At 51.1% G+C, this 14,646-nt stretch overlaps 3 protein-coding genes across 3 annotated transcripts; 1 reads left to right on the top strand and 2 right to left on the bottom strand.

Annotated features, from left to right (window-relative positions):
- Positions 1-324: 324 nt before the first annotated feature.
- Positions 325-6,174, bottom strand: ALTATR162_LOCUS1945 (uncharacterized protein; the record flags this gene model as incomplete). The annotated part of the gene is made up of 5 exons (XM_043309547.1): positions 325-762; positions 821-2,071; positions 2,124-2,889; positions 4,089-6,114; positions 6,165-6,174. The coding sequence occupies 5 exons, from the start codon at positions 6,172-6,174 to the stop codon at positions 325-327; spliced, it is 4,491 nt and encodes a 1,496-aa protein (XP_043165482.1).
- A 1,153-nt stretch (positions 6,175-7,327) lies between these two features.
- On the top strand, positions 7,328-11,684 carry ALTATR162_LOCUS1944 (uncharacterized protein; the record flags this gene model as incomplete). The annotated part of the gene is made up of 5 exons (XM_043309546.1): positions 7,328-7,407; positions 8,134-8,143; positions 8,193-8,571; positions 8,620-9,092; positions 11,049-11,684. 5 exons carry the CDS (start codon positions 7,328-7,330, stop codon positions 11,682-11,684), a joined length of 1,578 nt encoding a protein of 525 aa, XP_043165481.1.
- A 1,660-nt stretch (positions 11,685-13,344) lies between these two features.
- On the bottom strand, positions 13,345-14,436 carry ALTATR162_LOCUS1943 (uncharacterized protein; the record flags this gene model as incomplete). Its single annotated transcript, XM_043309545.1, has 3 exons — positions 13,345-13,603; positions 13,628-13,642; positions 13,694-14,436. The coding sequence occupies 3 exons, from the start codon at positions 14,434-14,436 to the stop codon at positions 13,345-13,347; spliced, it is 1,017 nt and encodes a 338-aa protein (XP_043165480.1).
- Between the last annotated feature and the right edge of the window lie 210 nt (positions 14,437-14,646).

Genomic DNA, 14,646 nt, shown 5'->3' with positions numbered 1-14,646 from the left:
GACCTTGACTTGTCCGAAGCATGCCACTGCTTCTTTTGGTGATTGGACGTGACGATACACAGAATTTGCATCTTCAGATGGAACTCAAGCAGTGATTGATTTTGGAATGTGTTTGCAACGGGGGGTTTTCCTGTGTTTCACGCACAGCACAAAACTACGTTCATGTACAAAATCGTATTGAACAAAAACTTTGCAAAACCAAACTCGCTCGCACATGTAGCTGTCATGACAGGTATCAGGTTAAAAACTTGAGATATCCTCAGTCTTGACTGTTACCACACCGTTTGGTTGCTGAAACCGATATGTAGATGGTGTTACCAGCAATCAATACCGTTCCACCAAGAACACCGTCCGCTCAGCCTCGCTCATATCTCCCAACATCTTCGCTTCCTCGCCCTTCATGTACAAATAAGCCTTCAGAAACGCCTGATCCAAAGCCTCATTGAGGGGACCATCCGCCCTCAACGCTGTGACTGCTTCCTGCATGCTCTTGGGCAACCTTTTCGTCACACCAAACTCAGTGCGCATCTGCTCATCCATGGTCGAAGGGTTAACTTGAACATCTTGTTCTGGGAAGGAAGGTTCATTTGCGGCGAGACCGAGTAGGCCGGCAGCAAGAACGGCAGAGAGCGCGAAATACATGTTTGCGAGACCGTCTAGACAGCGGAGCTCCCAACGGCCTGGGGAAATGCGTCGGAGTGGTGTTTCACGGTTTTGGGTTCCCCATGCTACCTTTTTGCTCATGTTAGTATGCTCATATATCTAGGTACTGGAGTGAAGTGGAAACAGATATCATCGAAGCAGAGAGTAAACAACGTACCCATGTCCCGCCTGTCCAAGAATCTTCTCTTACACGTCCGTAGCTAACCTCCTCAGGCATGCTAAACGCACAGATAGCAGGTAAATGCTTCAAGACGCCCCCAACAAAAAACTGCATATCACGCTCCGGTGGGTGCAGACTGATATGCGCATGAGCCGCCGTACCCATGCTCTCAAAGGGCTTGGGATGAAGCGTCGCACGCAGCCCATGCAGACTAGCTATCTGCGCAATGACCTGTCTCGCCTGGATAAGCGTGTCAATGGCGAGGAGAGGAGGGTGAGGCGGAAGCACGAATTCATACTGTCCCGGCCCCGATTCGGCATGGAATTGCTGGACTTCAATACCCATGTCCTCGAGTGCCAGAACGATCTCACCAAGGAAGGGGAGCTGGAGCCATTGTTCTGGTGTGAGGGTGCCCCATGCGTGAGTCTTTGTTAAGGGGGAGTAGGGTTCAGCTTCGAAAGGGTTGGAGGATGTGGAAGGAGGATTTCGGGAAAGAAACGTAACTTCTATTTCGAAGCCGATGAGAAGGGTCATAGCGTAGTTGTATTGGAGGTCATTGATGAGCGTTTCAAGGTTGTTTCGCGGGTCTTCTGGAAGAGCGGAACCGTTTTCTGCGCGCCAGTAACTGAGTACCGTTGCAGCGGGAAGTGGATCTTTGTTGTGCGTACTGCGGAGGGAGCGCAAATCTGGCTCGATGTAAATTTGTCCTGTAGTATTTGTGACAGGCGTTAGGTGGTCATTCTGAAGAGTACCCATGTTTCCCTGGGATATGCCAATACGTTCTCCTTCAGTTATTATGCGTGTAAACTCCTTGATGGGGACTATGCGGCTACGTATGGTGGCCATGTAATCAAGCCATTGTACATAAACGAACTTCACCGTGGGGTTCTTTTCTTTGAAATCGTCCAAGAGCTGGGTGTCATAGACTTGCGGCACCTTTGGCGGTGGAGGGAAAGCCGGCTGTATGTACGGAGACACTGATCGACTAGCTTGCGTGTTGGAAGCCGAGAAACGGCTGGGGAAGCCCATGGTAGGTATTGGTGTTACTGCTGGAGACTGATAAGGCGAGGATGTAGCAGGCTTTGGGTTGTATGTGAGCTGTTTTGGATCGACTTGTACCGTCTCATCGAAGAGAGCCTCATAGCGTAGGTCATACAGCACGTTAGAATTGTTGAACATGATGTCTTTCGTCATGCCAATCGCTTGATGCGGTGTTAGGTCGCCTTCTTGGACGTACTCGGTGAGTAGCTGTATTAGTCAGTATGGGCGAGTAGGCGATGCGGTATACCAGCAAACTCACATCAAGCCAGACTTCGCGGAACTGTTTATTGGCAAGCCAATAGGTCTCTGGGAACCAGTGTCCATCCGAGGAATACAAGAGCTTGCTGGCCGGGACAAGTTCCATAGACTGACGTAGGATCGCTCTCTGACCATCTCTACTGACCATTGGGAAGACTTCACCAATATCGAGGTACACGTGTCGATATACGGTTGCGAGGTAGCCTGCTTCGCGGGTATACGGATAAGCTGAATGGAGAAGTACAAAGGGCACCTGTGGGTAGTTTTCAATCAATGGCTGTAGGAACGCCGGGTTGGACTCAAGAAGGTTGATATCATTGTCTCCGAGACCAGTGTGTAGCTGAAATGGCTTCGCAAGAGAATCGGAATGTGGTAGTCGCTCTGACAAGATTTCCAGTGTGCGTAAAACAAGATAGTCGTTCAGGTGCTTCTTCTCGATACGGTAGTTGCGTTTGCGAACACAGCTCTTAACGTAGCGTTCGAAAGGGTACCCAACGGTCTTTGCAGCTTCCTCATATTCTGGCTCAATATCGAGCCCTGTTCGGTAACAGATGACAGATTTGAATCCGGCAACATCGTCGTCTTCAACGGCATCTTGGATCTCGCGCTCAAAGTCGTCGGTGAAGTTTGTCCAGGTCTGGGGCAGGAACTTGGTCTTGCCTAGATCGTCTTCTGATGCATCTCGGACCAGGTTCTCCATCAAGCGCTCAGCAACCGTCTCGATACGCACAATGCGTTTACTGGGTGCCTTGGTATAACGGTCATGACTAAATATAGGTGTACGAAGTCAGTACACGTCTCATGTGCGGTTCGTACAGGGACGTGACTTGCTAATTGTAAGGAAAGACTTTTTCCGGCCCAGCAAGTCCGTCATCGATAAGCAAGGCGTGTACATTTTCGAAGCATCGCTGATGCAGACGTTCGGAGTTGCTTCGAATCCACTCAACCCTCTGTTCCAGAATATCCTCCCAATCTGCGTCTTGGCCACATTCGTAAAGTTGGCCGAGCTGTCTAGCTGCTCGCAAATGAGGAAGAGATTTGAAAGTGTCCTTTAGAGCTCTTCCTTGAGCTTCTGTGGTTATGGTCTCGAACGGTATTGTATCTGCTTGGTGAGGCAAGACGAGGTTATGTGCGTGGTTGTCGATGATGGGGTAGTTGTTGACAACATGTCGTAGTTGTTCGATAGTAGGCCTAGCGGAGGAGCTAGTCTGATCCATTGTGAGTCCTCTACACTAGGCGCTAGCCAATTCCCTGGACTGTAAAAGCACTCCCTCTACTGTTATCCTTCGTCGCAGTTTGTGCTGCGCTTGTGTGAGGAGAGGACTGTGACGTTTCGCGTGGTGATAGTTTCCCGGTCGTGGTCGATGTATCAGAGCTAAAAAGAAGTCGGAGTTGATGGTATTCTTGTACTTTTGTGCGTTACAAGCATGATCCAAGTCGAATGCGTTGTTCGTGAGGATATGTTCCAAGGTCAGTCCGATGACGTCGGTACAAGCGGAAGTGCTAGTGCAACCTTCAGAAATCAGTCTCCAGTCAGTCGCATTGGATTTGCCCGGTAACTCAAAATTTCTTTTGATGTCGATGCATGCGATGAAGTAGGATTCGGGAGTGGGGAGAGCGGTGGTCCAATGAAAGTTATGACGAAGTGGGGTATTTTCCAAGGTTTGATCTTGTGATGAGCGTCAGCAGCCCACCCATCTTCTACATCCTTCTTAATTACAATAGCCAGAATATTTGTACTTTTCCCTAGAGATGGACAGGCGACGAAGCTGGATGTGGCCAAAATGGGACATGGTTTTACAATTTTACCTGCGCATTTCTAGCATAGTACATGTGGATGATGATATACGATCATTAAAGAGTGAGCATGGGGTCGGTTTCATCATGTTTATCACAACGAGTTATCTAGAGGGTATATGTATTCCAGCGCCTTTCCGACTATACAACATCACCTAATCCCCTCGACCCCAGCATTTCAAGTTGTTTCAACCTGCCCACCATGGCCTTCGCCTTGCGATCACCACGAGCGGCAACATGCACCTCCTTGGCATGCTTGATCACGTTACCTCTCCAGCGCCAGAAACTACTCTCAATCTGCTTTGCTACATTTGTGCCTTCAACCCTAGCAACCAGCTGACATACCCAGATTAGTCTCCTCGCACTGATGAATCTATGCTCCATCATGGGTCGAATAATGGCGGCTCGGACTACGGCCTTGGTAAACAGAGGACCGATTGTCAGGGAGTACGACTCGAGGTAGTTATAAAGAGCGTAGATGGAACGCCAGGTCGCGCGATGCGAACGAGTGACATCAAGGGAGTAGTGGTGGGCTAACTGATGTATAAGGATTGCACGCTGAGAGGGTGCGATATTGGCAGTAAGGTTCGCATAGGTTTGCGGTATGGCGTGATCGTTCGAGGCGGCATCGAGGATTGCGGTAAAATCCCTATGAGCTTGCAGGGTTTCGATCTCCTCTTGGATGTGGAGGGGTGCGCTCGAGATGCCTGACTTAGTGACCTTTTTTAGGGAATCGAGTATGTTCTGACATGTTCGTAATGCAAACGCATGATGTCCGCACCGGTCGAGTGCCTGAGCGTCTGTGTGTTGTCGGAGCAAAGGCAGTTCTGTAGTGATGCGAGTTTGTATACTGGATGCTCTATCCAGTAGAAATTTATGCTTGTCCAGGGCGAAGAGGAATCTGTGCACGGAGTGCAGATCGGCATGTGATGCGAAGAGATCGGCAGCAATGCTCACTACTGGCTCATACGGCAGGGAGGCTCTCCGCATATCTGAGAAGATCATCACTATATCCTCCTCCATCTTTTCTGTGCCTTGTTGCTGTAGCGCAGAGACGGCGGAAGCATAGATAAACCGCAACAAGCTTTCCTTGTGTTTAGCATACGCCGGCTGCTGTCGTGCTACTCGGAATACGAGAGCATAGAGCATGATATGCGGTCGCACTATGCCCGAATTGCTCCTCTTGAAGACATGCTCAACCACTTCCGTGAAGGCGACGTTTGTATAGCCAGTACTACTGTAGCCAGCGTCGGATCTGGCGTCGAGATTTTCGAGGACAGCCAACCACACACGTAGGCGATGCCAGTATGTACCAGTTGGTAACCGACTCTTCCGCTCAACGGCTTCGACGAGAGACCGCGTAACTGATTGGAGTTGTAATCGAAGTTGTTCTTTAGGCAAGAAAAGAAGCATTTCTTCAACAAGAGCGCAAGAAGAATGGTCCTGGGCAGCGCTTGCAACTAAAAGTTTTATGCTTTGTTTTGCGTCATTAATGCCAGCCAGTTCAGAAAGTAGCGACCTTTTGATGGCAGATGCCTTGATCTTGTTTGCCAGTATTAAAAGGTCGTCTACAATGACTTGTATTGCTTTTGTGCTGCGTGAACAGCTCTGAAAGGTTAATCGAATCAGTGCGAGTAGCTCGATATCTTGTGATGAACTTGTTGAAGCTGCCGCAGATGTAGCTGCTCTGACCATTTTAACATATAGGCGGTGATGGACCCGAGAAGCATGGGGAAGAAGTACACCGGAAACCTCGAGGCACCTTAGGAAGTCGAGGTTTTCGGGCGTATAGGTGGGAGGGACATCAAAGAATTTGAGGTTGGAAAGGATGCGTGTGGGATCCCAGCGAATTTTTGTCAGATGCTTGACCACCATAACGTTGTAGGCCCAAGCGTTACCGTCAACTGGACGACATGCTATCCAGGTCTGATGTGAGAATTGACTGCGTTCGGCCCTGGACAAAGTTCCTGCATTTGAAATCTTTGTATTGAAATTGTCGAAATGCGTCTCAGCGGTAACGACATTTGCGGTGTGTTCTCCCGATCGGCTCACGTGTTCCTGCGGTTTGGTTTGCGGAGTCTTCTGCGATAAGGGGTATGGGGCGCCGAATGGGAAGGCACTGATTGTAGACGCTGCGTGTTTGGTGGATATATGGTCGGGTTGGGCTATTGGCAGGCTCGGAACATTTCGAGCTACTACTAATATTAGCTGGGATCTTGTGGTAGAATGGACTGCAAAAACGTACGCGAACCCATTGGCTCTACGTGGGGTTGCAAGGACGGCGCTTCATATCTCCAAGTGGGTTGAGTATCTTTGCGGAAGCCAAAGAGCGCCCCGAGGCTGAAGAGGGGCGCAAAGTTTTCCTGGGGATAGAAACTCGCTGAGACGGTCATTCGGCGTTTTGCTGCCCTCCTCCTAGCCTCCAATGGTCCCGGAACATGGCTGCCATGGCGCTTCTGTTGCGGGCACGAACTGGGGAAAAATCGATCGAGGGCATCGGTGAGGAGGTTATCAGAGATCCATATATGCTGGGGGGAGGGAGATTGGAGCGATTGCACTGCTCGGCGGCAGGCAATGGGCGGACGGCGCATCAAGCGTGGCTGGTCATCGGAGGGCCTGGTGAAGCTTGGTTCGACATTGAGCTCACGTCCCGATCGGGAAGTGGGAGATGCACGTGATCACGATGACTAAGACAGCCGCCGCTGGGCAGAAGCAGCGCTGCAGGAACCTAGGGATCCGGTGCCAGTACAGCCCGGCGACTTGGCGCTTCCTGCAACAAACCTGGGGAATCTTGACACGAGCATGAGTCTTGGGGCAGAGTTCACACGACACGGTTGCGTCCGCTCTTGTCTCAGGTTACCCAAGCATTTTGACGTCTGTCTAAATCAGCCGTTGAGCGGAGAGGCGTTGCGCAACGGTTACTGTTGAATTGCTGAGCCACTTAATCACAGAGGAATTGTCGTGCATGTTGCTTTTCTTTGCCGGAGCAGAGTCCTTCCTTTCTTGATACGCTTTGCTCGTCCTCTGTTTTTTTATTATTTAAACTTTGAGCACGATAAGGTCGGGCCGCGCATGTCTGGACTGTGGTGTTTGCATGCCGGATAGAGCGGACGACGACTTGCATGCTCCAGATGTCAGTTAAATGAGATTCCACATCGAGGACACGCGACTCGACCCTCTACCGCGTCCCACACCCGCTTCTTGGACGAACAAAGGCGGTCCCAACAGCGAAGTAGTGGAGCGCAAGAACGTTCTCGACCTGCAATCCATGGCCCAAAAGCATCGTGCGCGTCGTGGATATCGCAACGTCAGCGACACCCAGCTGGCCGAGCGCTTTAGACGCTTTAGTGCCTGACCGCGCGGTCCTGGGTTAGTCCTCATCCACCCCCTGCCGTCCCCCCAGCAAGCATGTGGCTTTTGGTGAAACACCGAGCGGCCAATGGCGTCGCCGTTCCTGGCACTAGTGGGCCGGCGCTATCCCCAGCCGGGTCGGCATCGTGACAGGCTGTCGCGCACATGAGAGGCCTTGGATATGTACCGTGAGGCTGCGTGTGAAAGCCGCGAGGATAAACTTTGGCACAGGAGATGCGAGGGGTGCCGCAGAAGTGCAGTGTAATTTAGACGTGTGTGGGGTCTACTTTAAGCGGCGTGGGAATCAATCCAGTGTTGGCGGCAGTCAGACGCAGGCTAATTGCCAAGGCTGGCTCCTGCTCCTTGTTGCATGCCTGCCTGTCCCAACTGGGGCGCACTCTCCTTTGCTCTTCACTTGCGATCCACTCTCAGGGCCCGAGCCTCCTCTCGTTTGTCTGCTTCACGTCTGTTAATCGTCGACACCCACAATCGTTTTATCGCTACAATACACTCTTTACCCAGAACCCATCTCCCGTCGATTCATTCCTTTTGCGTCACTTTACGGGGGTACTTCCCAAGGGGCAACCGACAAGTTTCATCGCCTCGACTTCTGTCACGACGCCCCCCGTTTCAACACTACCAGACGGCCCTGGGCATCGTTGATCGAGCCTCCAGTTCAGCTCCATTGCGCCTGTTGACGACTCCATCTCCGCCTCGGATCCCATACTCACTCAGCCCTACACCCACGGCGAACCGCTCGCACACACACTCTCTCCCTCACTCACCTCCACCACCACGTACTTGGACTGCCGGACCAACCCACGCCCGCAAGACCTTGCATGTGTCCACGCCTCGGTGTATAGGACGACTCCAGTGCGACACACCGTGAACGTCTACCGACGCGCACTACTAACCAACCTAGCACATCACCACCATGGTCTACATTAGACTTGCTTCCGTCTTTGCGGCGGCCTCGATGGTCGCCATGGCCGCTGCTGCTGACGCAGAACCAACGCCAACCAAGATCAAGAACCCCATCACCACACCAACAGTCACTGTACCAGCAAGTGCTATGACTAGCGTCGGATGCTTTGAGACCGGAACTCCACTCGAGAACCACGGCGAATACGGTTTCCAGTCGCCTGGCAACTGCCAACTCGTTTGCCTAGAGCAAAAGAAGGACGTTATGGGTCTATCCAACGGCAAGGAATGTTGGTGTGGTGACGAGATCCCGGCCAAGGAGTGGCAGATCAAGAACGAGACATGCGGTACTCCTTGCAGCGGCGACAAAACTTGGGAATGTAAGCTGATCATCTCCCCTCGTCTCACCCAGGACTGACAGTGCATAGGTGGTGGAAAGAACGTCTTATGGGTCGTTCTCACAGGAAACACTTTGAACCCAGTCGACTATTACGAGCCTGAAGTATCCAGCAGCAGCTCAGTAGCACCAACGTCGTCGTCGTCTGCTGCGGCCACATCCACCGCCGCTGCCCAAGCATCAGCCACGCCATCGTCAGCTCCCAAGGAAGAGGACAGCAAACCAAACACAATCGCCATCGCAGTGGGCGTAGTCGTCGGCATACTCGCCCTTGCCTCGATCCTGTTCGGTGTATGGTTTCTACTGCGCCGGAGACGTCAGCACCAAGCTGAAGAAGACTACCGTCGCAACGCCGCCAACGTGAATGCTTTTGTCAATGGTGGCAAGCTACACACCAGCAACTCGTCCATGAACGACTCACGTTTGGATCCAAGCTTCGTTGACCGGAGGCAGAGCAACGGCAGTATTGCAGACAATGAGGACTACTCGAGGCGGATATTGAAGGTATGCCATCCTATGACGCCGCATGATGGAATGCAACCAACTAACTCTCTGTTAGGTTACCAACGTATAAGTGCCTCAGCCAAGGCAACTAGCGCAACACGTGCGCTCTTCATGTCGACCCTTTTTCACGACTGGCGTCGCTGACGAACACCTCAATACCCCGACCACGCATACACCTAATCTCCTTCACCCATGTCTCGCACCACGGTGCGCGCGATCACGCTTTGACGACGAGAGTAAGAATCATCTTGCGATTTAGCCCGTTACTATTCAGTACACGACGGAACCACCACACCGTTGTTGAGACCTGCATTGGATGAGGACAAAGAAAGATTTGTGGCGGCAGCAGCAGCGAATATCTTTCCCCTCTCTTGTGTTATATCCAAATTTCTCTTTTTTTCCATCATCTGGGCGTTTGTGGGGTGTTAGATACCGGGCAATTGAATGGGTCACTTATAAACTCCATCTGGCGCACAAGAGCACCACGGTCGCTCCCTTGTCTTTGTTCTTTGTTTTGCGGACGGTAATTTCGTCCATGCCATTCCTTTACCCTGAGGGCATTAGTTCCTGTCCTGCCGCTCTCTACCCACATGTGTGCTCCTCTTGTCTGTCGCCATGTAGCCACCACTATCAACAAGCATCCCCCATTTTCTAGCTACTCTATCTACCACCTCCGCCAATCAAAAACCATCATATACTAGTCAACCGACCCATCCTCATGCTGTGACGTCTGTAGCGAAGTCTATCATCTCATCACTGCCAATTTCATACCGCAACACATGACGAGTATCGTTGCCACAACCATACAAACAACGTCATGAATACAACATGGCATTCAAGCCTGTGCATCAATATTGCACATGGTTGTGTGTCACACGAGCATTTACTATGCCCCAGCCACCCCTAGCTACTAGCCCTAACATTCTCAGCCTCAGTCTTGCGCATCACCATTAAAACGCTGCCCATATACCACCAATAATACTTCGTTCCGTTGCCCTCCCCATACCTTTTGCGTACATTGTCCGGCTCATCATCACCCGTTTGGAGAAAGGCCCAAGGTCACGCGAATTGGAATTGAAACGCATCTACAACGCAGTAGGAAACACTAGATTAGGAGCCAGCTGATCAGGGAAACTGAGCGAGTGAGAGGCTGACCGCCTTTTCCCCGCACTCTTTATGATGAGAGAAAAAAAATGTCGCAAAGAGATGACATGCGCGCAAAGAGCCTTGTTGCCGGAGGTCCATTGTTTGTGGCTGGGTAAGGTGGAGCAGTTCGGTGGTTTTCGGCTTTGCCCTTGTTTCATAACCCTCATCCTACTCGTTTCTCGCTCTCGCCGTGAGGCTGAGGGTACAATGATTTCCCCGAGCCAATGTTCAAATTTCCCGACCTGAGAGTCAGTTTGCTTCTGTTTTTGTGATTCTTGCTTTTGGGGGTGGGAAGGGGTTGTGCTGGCTACCGTCGTTGGTGCGTGCAGGCTAGGAAATGAAGGAATTCTGCGTTTGAAGGTGGAGAAAGATCTTGGTACCTAGGCACCTGGGCAGAGAATGATGGTTGTTCATGCGGTCCGGATGATACTGACTCTCTGGTACTTGGTACATCCAAGTACGACCGAGGTGAAGGTTTCTTTTTCTTGTTCTTGGTGCTTTGAAGTCCTAGGGTCTGAAACAGGACTTAAGCTGTTGTCAACGAGCTGATACAGCGGTAGACATCTTTAGCCTGGAAATGCGAATCCGAGTATGCTAGACATTTAGCATTGTTTCTACAGAAGAGGTCATTGCTTCTAGAGCATACCTGAAGATGAGCCCTAAAGGTATTCACTGTGCTTTGCGTGAACATACTCGTAAAAACAAAACATAATGTATGCCTCTAGCGTGTGGTGTAGCCACAGTACTTCATACAAAGAAAAAAGCCTCATCCGTAGCCACCAGCGACGTGTCATGCGTTGAGAAAACTAGAGCTATAGAGTACCCAACGACAGCGAGGACGAAATACCTATTAACGACAGCGAAGATGACGGCAACGATGACTTCATGACAGACGGCCTAGCCAAGTGCCCAATGTGCAACAAGGCAATGAAGGCGGAGCTGGTCTACAACCATTTGGACGTATGCACTGGGCCTGGAGCTGTGCAGAGGAGCTGCCTGCCCACCGACAACGATTCAGTTGACGATATCAAGCACATCAGCGACATCATCGTCCGCTGTTCTGTCACTGACAGGATGCTCTTCAACGAGCTGTCTATCGACGGCACTAGGACGTTTGTCGAAATAATATTCCCAGAGCTATCTCAGCATGAAAGCTTCTACAGCGACTTCCGCAAGCACGTCATACAGTTCCTTCCTTACTACGTTTCAAACCGGGAGAGACATCCTACTACCTGGCCTTCTGCTGATGCTGAGATGAACCAACTATGGGGCATGGCGGTAGAAGGTGAGAAGGCTACAGCGCTTCCAGACAAGATGCCAACCTGGCTAGACTTGGCTAAACACAATTTCGTAATTGATCTCTCACCTCTTTGGTATCGACTCACGGAGGTATCCGTCGTGATGGGGAGGGTGCTCTTTCCATCTGGAAGCTCTTTCCAATCTTGAGCAACAACACAACACTTGGCACGCCTCGCCCCTCAAGAAACTTCCAGGCGGCAGCTCACTTCATCTTCATCCATCCACAAGATGAAGTGAGTTACCGTCTGTTTATGTTGTTTTGGAGCGCAGTGGGTGAGTGTTGTGAAGCTAATATGTGTGTAGGTTCATGACGACCCTCATCTTCGCGGGCAACCGCAAAGCGCAGAAACCCCGCTAGGGCAGGAGGAGGAGGATGACGAAACTCCTCCCTGCCCGAATGGGATGAATCACTGTTTGCCGTGCGTCCTCGCACCCCTCCGCCTCAGCTGTCGTCGCCCTCCCTGCCTTTCACCCCTTCGCCAAAGAACGAAAGTGAAGCCGCAGTTCTCGAGGAGGGAGGAAGCGAAGCTGAGGTGGAGGTGGTGCCGAAGAAGAGGAAGATGAAGGAAGAGGGGGGTGGTGCCCCAACCAAGAAGAAGAAGGCAAGTCTTCGATGAGCTAACGCATGTGAGACTTGAACTGACTTCGTTTCTTCGATTTTGTAGGCCGCCGAGAAGAAGAAGAAGTGAATATATTTATTTTTGGTCGACATTTTTTTGGCACGTTAGTTTTGGCATTGGAGCTCCCATTGGGGGCTTCTTAACTTCTCCAGGATTCTGTGCGTTGGGGTTTACACACCGAACACACCTTCCATGGGCATCCATGGCCACTGCTATCCAATACAATGGCGGATCACACGAGCCGTAAGTACCGCTCACTATCCCTCAAGACTTGCACTGACATGAAGCTAGTTGAAGGACGACATCCGCTGTTCCACCCATTCGAGAGCAGTAGTAACACCGAGGTCGCTCATATATGGTACCCGATCACTACTCATCGATCTTCCCCCTTGAAGAACAGCACCGACACCAAGAGCGCTCGTCAGTATCCCTCGATCACTGTTCACCAGCCATGCCGCAGCTGCTGCACATTGTGGTAGGTACGATATGAGATGTATACCGAACAGAAAGGAGCTTCTGAACTTCTCGGACCTCCGCGCTTTGAGAAGCTCCATACGTCGACGTATGCTTAGAGACGGCACTGCACAAACGGTAAAGTCGCCAAATATCTCAATGAGGACAATGCTAACAAAAGGCAGTCACACGAGGCTCATTGTACCTTGAACCTACCTACATACCACATACCAAAATATTCTACACCAGTATTGGCCGTCAAACTACTGCAGTGCGCGTGTCCAACCTCGCACCCAGATTACAGATGATGGGGAAGACTGGAGTATCTTATGGGAGGTTATTCAAAGCCTCATATACCACTTTCAGGAACTGAATCACTCCGTATATGTCCGGTGTCACAATCTCATTTTGGCTATCAAGGTTCTGCTATGACCGTGTCGCATGTTCGCGACCGCTGATCTGTGAAAGAATTTCAGCGAATTCCATGCCGTTTGTAATCCCTTTATAGCCCAAAACCGTTCCTAGAGATAATCATGTTCGCTGTCCTTGACAAATTGGAGTCTTGTATGAGAGATCTCCTACTTGCACAGCGACTACCGACCTGGTCTTTCCCCCACCTTGTCGCCAAGTGTCTACCTCTTGATCTGTATAGCAGCCGCTGCACTGAGAAAGCCATCCCAGTTAGGCTTCGTAAGAGACTTGCGATGAGCAACCCGGAGCAAAACGGCCTTGTCTCAGGCCTTCGCGTAACGCTTCGCGCTGCTCGTCTCGTTGGAAGCGAGGATCCACTGAGTGAGCTCATGGAAGGTGACCTGTGGAGAGGCAGGGCTGCACTTGGCCTTCTTGTATTCGAAGGGCTTGCCGTAATTATTCAAGAGATACTGTCCGTATTGCTTGAGGACCTCGCCCAAATGCTGATCTGGAACTGGGGTAGCCTGCAACACGATCGTACGTTGGAACGAGACAGCAGCCCAGATGAACTGTTCGACGTCGCTGTAACCGAACCTGGGGGCTTACTTGATCCAGTCGCAACTGTGATGGTTAGTGATGTGAATTTGAACAGATCTCTGTGCCAGAACGTACCCTTCCCAGAGACTCTTAAGAACATTCTTGGTGGTATCAACCGGTTCCAAACAGAACCATATCTTGGCTTGCGTACCGTTCGGAAGACACCCAAGGACGATCGGCGGAAACTCCTCTTGTATTCCGGTGCTGTATCGTGCACGAAGCGCGGGTCGTTCTTTGTAGTTGGGTTGCATATGGGCTGAGTAGTTCTTACGGTCCAGGTTCAACTCAGGGCTGACAACGATCAATCCTCTGCCGAAGTGACGAGCCCAGCAGGACAGCTTGTGTTCATCCTCAAAAACAGCCAGCCTCTCTCGATCACTGGGGTGATAGAGCTGTCGGTGGTTGCGCTCGAGGTGCTCGACTGCGTCCACGTTCTTTTTGTCGCTCAAATCCTTGATCGTAACATTTCTATTCGAGATCTGCAAGGCGCGGATGAGAATCGTCCTGATATTGCTATCCATCCTCTCCCACACCCACTCACTAGGCTTGTAAACAATCGGCGGGTGAGCGACACCAGGAAAGTCGACTTTTCTGCTCTTCTCTTCTTTGCTGAACCTCTTCAACAAGTCGCCCCACTCGTTCCTTCCTGTTGGAGAGAGAGGATGATGCAAGAAGGACCTACTCTCTTTGCCGACTTGAACTTGATATTGGCAGGTGGTGCCTTTGCGTACGACGCAGATCGGCGAAGATAGCGGTCCGTGTAGTTCGACATCCGCGATGTACTTGGAAGCCCATGGTGGCGGTCCGGATGTCGTCATGGTAAGCAGGAGTAGTGGTGGTAGGTAGTTAGAGGTGAGAAGTGTATTGTTGCTTCGAGGGCAGTCGTGGTGTTGGCGAACCGACTCAGTGCTCGGGGAGTAGAGCAATCGTGGTGACAGGGCTTTGATAGTAGAAGGGGTGGAATAAATAGCCTATCAAGTAGGTATCGTATGTGACTAGCTTCGTAGAAATGACTGTCTTATTGCTCA

Source organism: Alternaria atra (genome assembly GCF_907166805.1).
Source record: "Alternaria atra isolate CS162 genome assembly, contig: 21, whole genome shotgun sequence".
Taxonomy (NCBI): domain Eukaryota; kingdom Fungi; phylum Ascomycota; class Dothideomycetes; order Pleosporales; family Pleosporaceae; genus Alternaria; species Alternaria atra.
Note: the sequence above shows the minus strand (reverse complement) of the source record. Positions and strands in the feature narration are given on the sequence as shown.